Genomic DNA, 5991 nt, shown 5'->3' on the forward strand with positions numbered 1-5991 from the left:
CAAACCAACACAATCCATCTTTTTATTTCTTGAATGGAACCCTCGTGTTTCAATTAAAGCGCCCTATTCTTCTCATGGCGAAGTTAAATATAAAGCATGAAATCTAGGTTTTAAACAATGAGGCGAGTAGAAACTGTTGAGTAGGCATGTAAACTGCGGTTTCGCTTTCAATTTCATCTAACCTGCACTCCTGCTGTGTATCTCCTGAAATAAACTTTTTCATTCGCAGTGCTTCGTTCAGCTCGCCCATCGGTCAGAATGACACGCTCTCTGCCACGTGCCGTTGCCCGCTCGTTCGTCGCATTGGCAGCCGTTGTCTTCACGGAGTCGGCAGATCCCACTGCCGACTTCTACAAGGTACTCGAGGACTATGTATCTCCTTTATTTTATGGCAGATATACGAAATACTGCGTTGCGAATGACGATGGCGTAATATCTCGGGCAATAAAACTCCCTTTTGAGCCGCGAAGTGCACCTATAGCGGGCAAAGCGGAGGGGATGTTTTTGGTTCTCTGCTATATCTGGGTATACGCAGTGTTCAGTCACTCTCGTGGCATGACAACGCACACATTTAGGATAGCGGCGTTCGACTAAACCGTGATGTTTGCCTGCCGTGAGGAAAGCTAGGTAGTCTGGTTCTTTTTCTGAAGCACGCACACTAGAGGACAACATCTTTTCATTTAATATATGCACTGTCCGCCGTTATTATTGGCAAAAAATATCATTATTAACAGTACTCTTCTGCGATTTAGCCTTTTCTGTTACCATTCAGTGACAAAGGCGTGTACCCAGGGGCGATTTTCATCCGCCTGCTTGTTGTAATGTTTGTGGGGAGTACCTAGGGATGCTATAGTTGTTACTAAAAGGCTAATGATGGAGATAAAAAGGTTGTGACAAGATCATAGAAAAAAATTAAAGAAGCGTGTTCATGTCTTTTTGAAAAACAGCAGTAGCGACAGGATATAAATTATTCATATCGCCTGCGAAGTCCATTCAAGTTTAAACGCAGTTATCTAATAACGAAAACATCAGAAAGACAACTTGTGAATATATAGGATGCTTAAAGCGACTGTGAGGACAGCCCCATATATTGTTCGTGCTTAGCAAAATCCCATTTCGCGGTTTTCTTTGGCTTTTTTGGTGTTTTTCCGGCAGTGCAACCACATCTATTGGTGAGGAAATATAAGTATATATTTTACCGCCACTCGATTTAAACTCGCAATATCTACACCAAAAATGATTCCGGAACCACCACTTTGAAGTGGACATATGTCTAGTTTAGCCTTTTTGATTCATATCCAACCCCAAAAGTATGCTCATGCATCGCAGTTTACCTGCAAAATAGCCCAGTGGTACGACACCTGTATTTTCTTCTCTGACCTATTATAACTTAAGAAAGCTGCGTTTTCTGTCAAAGTAGGCCATTTGTCCTTTCAGTACGCCAATGTCCTGATGGAGGCGAAATTAATCGTCCATAGTATCGATTTAGGCAATGACTTTTACGCTTATAATAAGGGAGTAATTGCTCACTGTCATCCACCCAAGCGCAGCCATACGGCTACGGCTTTGTAGCCGTATGGCTGCGCTTGGGTGGATGTCAATGAGTAATTACTAACTAATTATAAATCTACTCCACCTTGGGGGATTCCCCTAAACATTTGACCAACACTGTTCTCACTTCGAGTTATTGATCAATTCGCTCTCGCCCTACCATAAGCTTGCCGTCCCGGTTAGCTCAATTGGTAGAGCGACTGCTCCGGTGAAGCGGTGGTCCCGGTTTCGAACCCCGGACCAGGACGAATTTTTCTTTAACTACGAAGTTTCTGAGAAAGCTGTATATCTTTCCTTCGTAGCCGTATGGCTGCGCTTGGGTGGATGTCAATGAGTAATTACTCCCTTATTATAAGTCTACTCCAACTTGGGGGATTCCCCTAAATATTTGACCAACATTTACACTTGTACAATAAAAACATACACATGTTAGTTTAACCTCTCATATGTGCAATTATCGCTTTTTTTGCAGTTTTATGTGCATATTAACCCTGGCCTTTGTATAACATCCCAATATCTTTTTTGATTCATTTACTTCACCTCTTATTTTTGTAAATTTGTGACAAAATGTGACCATGATAAAATGTGATAGCAGTTGATATCTTGTATATAATTTTTTTTTGTACTGCTGTCACTGTTGCCTGCCGCCGGCTTCCAGGCCTCGTCAAGCTGTTACTAGAGCTTTTTGCCTGGGAGACCGTCAACATTGTAAAATGTTGAAAATAAAGGCGAATTGAATTGAATTTTTCCATATGGCGCACATGTTGGATGGATTTGTTCTACCTGTATTTTTTTTTAATATCAGGACTGAAGGGCACATTTTTCTTCCTCAGAGCACTCGAGAGAGACCGATCTTGTTCCATGAGTGCTACCGCACAGGAGTCACCCTAGAAGCGGAAAGCACCGTAAACTTCACTGTACTCTTTGACAGCACTCTTTCGTTGAACGGCGACTTCGGAAACGCCACAATCTGGACGGCTACGGGTGGCTCGCCCGACAGCTTTGTCATGTAAGCAACCCTGGCTTCATGCCAGTTAAACGTCCCCTCTTGTGGTTGCGCCAGTTGCGATCCTGTCTTGACTGCGCCAGTTGAGAATCCTCTCTTAAGATCTCGTAGAGGGAAATTGGATTGATGATAATTGTTGCTGAAGGATGCTTGACGTCTTGCAGATTCGAATTGCTCAATCACATTGCAAGAGGACACTTCTGGAGAGGTTAACTTTTTATAACACTTAAAAGCACAAAGGAAGATACAAGCAATGAGAAAACATATTTACACTTGACTGGCTCGACTCGACCAAACCAGCCCTCGGTTCTGCCGAAACAGCTGGTTTTAAACCCCATGTCCCCGCCCTCGGTGGGGAGAATAACCAATCAGGTACTGTACAAACATCCACCCAATAACTTATTGGGGAAAGGAAAACAACACCAATCAACAGTTTGGAAAGGATAACACAACCAATCCAACACAACGAAAAGGCCGAAAGTGGTTCCTCGTGCTTGGAGACGTTCGCGAGGGTCGGAGATGATGCCCGCCAGCTTGTCGCGGTGCTTGGCACGCCTAAGAGCAACAGGAAACGGGGCCCTTTGTTCCCTGGCACGGTCACGGCAAATGGGGAAGATAACGTTCGTCTCCCCGAGGCGACGGCGGCGGCGTTCTACACGTGCAGACCTTAAGGAAAGGGGGTCCGTTTTGGTCCTGCACTCAAACCGGGCAAACTCCGTAATTGAAGTCAGCTGGCACCTTGGTCCTCTCCGTGCGTGCGGTCCATGGCGGCAGGCCCGAAAGCAATCACACTCAAGTTGCTCGCAGCCATACACAGTAGAAGCAGGCGTGCTGGCGGCCACCCGGCGAGACTTGTTGACGTCGATCTTAATAAGCCTTAGCTATTTTCGGACGGTCATTATGCGCCTCATTATTGACCTTCTAAGACAAAGATGCAGACTCTACTAGTAAAAGAAAGCACCAAAATTAGTGCGGAATGGTTTTGATAAGATTCTTAATCTGCAAATGGAAATTAAATTATGTTCAGCGGAATTTGTTATCATTAGAAGTCATTTCTTTGCGCTGCTGAGTGATGACAGAAGTTGCATAAGAAAGAATTCAACAAAAGTTCTTTTCAAAGCTGAGATATTCTGAGAGAGAGAGAGAGAGACTCTTTAATGAAATACAGAGAATTTAGCCGATTAAAAATCGCTGGCATGCTACTCTGCGTAGGGAGGGGAATTTGGGAGATAAAGACAGGAGAGCAGCGTGAAAAATGTAAAAGAAAAACGAAGATAAATGCGGCCATGAAATGGGCACTAAGGGTGCAACGGCGAGTATATGCTCGGCCTGTAAATTATGGTCGATTAAAAGTCTTTTACTACTACTACTTGATGTAACCTATGGAATGATGGAGTGCATAGTCCGACAAATGGGTTGACGAAGTTTACTGTATGAAGAATGCATGAAGGTAACGTGCAAGTGAATTTAAAGCTTATCGAGATGTCAAATGTCTTTTAAATATGTGAACAGAAAGTTCATTGCAAGTCTCTGTTGCCTAAGGCAGGCTAAGGGACCTAAAACTTTGTCCATTGTAGGGACACTGAGCAGAGCTTCTGCATGCAATGTTCATAGTACGCACGCTCGTTAGCATACGCAGGGCTGCACTGAGAAGTGACCAATTTTATTTCATTCAGTTGGCTGTTTCGCAATGACTACTCACATAGCATTGTTTTCAGTCTTCATTATCTCAACAGATGACAATAATGCTTGGAAAAATTTCTTAGTGAACCAAAATATGATCTTACGATCATTGCACTTGAGGACACCGGCATACGATGACATGAGCCATGAGGGAACTGAATAAGTGCAGTGATGCAGTTATGAGTATTGGCGCAATGAGCGCATGACTATAAACAATTTAGGCAATGTAACTGGGCTTAGCGGCTTCGACATTTACGAAGAGCGGGTTTTGTTTTAACAGCGTTCCATGCCTGTGTGCTGGCGCAGTTAAAAGCGCAGTTCACTCTTTGTGCCCTTCGCACCCACCACTATATGACCTATATGAACGTACACGTACCGGGATGAATGCAGCTGCAGCAAAGCTCAGACACGTGCTCATTTCTAATGCCTTGGGCAATTTTGTTTTTGATTCCGCTCAACTTCACTAAGTCGGCACGTATAGCGTCACTAGGGATGCTCAGCAAACGAAAGCGAAATATATACTTTAAAACGGGTAAAGAAAGAACATAAAGTGTTCCAGAGAATAAACCTGCTGAGGTCGTTGGTTCAACCTAACGAATTGCACTTTTTAATCACCCGCAGACACTTGCCAAGACAGGATTGAGATGCATCGTATGAACTAAAACGCCCCACACTCTACCTTTCTCAAATCATGCAGCCAACGCTTTTGATTCTGATACATTATATGCGTCTTCTTTTATATCGGCTGCGTTACAGGTATCTAAGGAAGGGAAAAAAGAGATATGGGCGTCACCCATTGAAAGCTTAAACCATCCGCAGTTGCAAAATTGCGCCCATTGTACAAGTCATATTAACCACCTTAGGCCGTATATTTTTGACATACACCTGAGCAATGGTTGACTACCGCTACCGCAGGGACACTGTGCTGAGATGAACGGATTATTTCACTTTACATTTCCAGGGGCTCCTTCACATTCCGCTTCGACAGTGCCACTTCGACGTTTCAGTCAACGCAACCAGGTATGTACTGGACATTACACGACAGCAACACTGCGGCGACTTTTCTTTCGAATGTTCTGCGTCTTGGCGCCTTCGCAATGGTGCCTGCTTGTTTTATGCGGGGACGTCGGGTGTCCTGCGGTTGGATAAGATTCGCAAGTTTCAGGGCGTTGGACTTGAGACACTGACTGTGTCCGAACACGATCTGTGAGAGCTAGCTGCAGACTACTTTGCTAGCTTGTTGAGCGCCTGAGACTCTTTCGCGAGAAAGCACCCAGGAAAGCCACTATCTTTTTTTTGTTTCTAGATAAGAGTAAGGGGATGCATATAAATCTCAAAAACGTTTACTTGGTCTCCCAGGAAGACAGCTGATGATGGCAAATAGCTGTGCGAGTGCAAACTGGCGACACCAGGATGTCCTTAGTAAAAATGAAAACTAGAAGGAAAGAGTTCTAAAAACAATATACTCTGATAGATTATTTTCGAAATAAAAGTACGTTTAGAAAGCGCGTAAAGAAAAACAGGCAGAACTAAACCTAATCTGGCTGGAATACACAAATATAAAGCGCTTCTTGCACCCCGGAGTAAAACAAGATAAAAAAAAGAAGGAATTGAAAAAAACTGGAGGAGAGACTTGAGTTACACCTTAAATGCAGGATGGAATAGTGTTAATGGGTTAACGCTCGTGTATGTGGTATTGCTCATTTTCTAATTGAACTTCGTAGGTCGCTGAGAGTCCGCATACCCCTCCT

At 43.8% G+C, this 5991-nt stretch overlaps 1 protein-coding gene across 1 annotated transcript in view; it reads left to right on the forward strand.

Annotated features, from left to right (window-relative positions):
- The first annotated feature begins 258 nt into the window (after positions 1-258).
- LOC149362207 (uncharacterized) overlaps positions 259-5991 on the forward strand; it is a 17876-nt gene continuing 12143 nt past the window's right edge. Inside the window, exons 1-3 of the mRNA XM_089569661.1 lie at positions 259-357; positions 2385-2560; positions 5202-5260. Coding sequence (XP_089425787.1) covers positions 259-357; positions 2385-2560; positions 5202-5260 — 334 coding nt within the window. The remainder of the gene's footprint in view (positions 358-2384; positions 2561-5201; positions 5261-5991) is intronic.

Source organism: Amblyomma mixtum, chromosome 2, assembly GCF_055824585.1.
Source record: "Amblyomma mixtum isolate Tamu chromosome 2, ASM5582458v1, whole genome shotgun sequence".
Lineage (NCBI taxonomy): Eukaryota > Metazoa > Arthropoda > Arachnida > Ixodida > Ixodidae > Amblyomma > Amblyomma mixtum.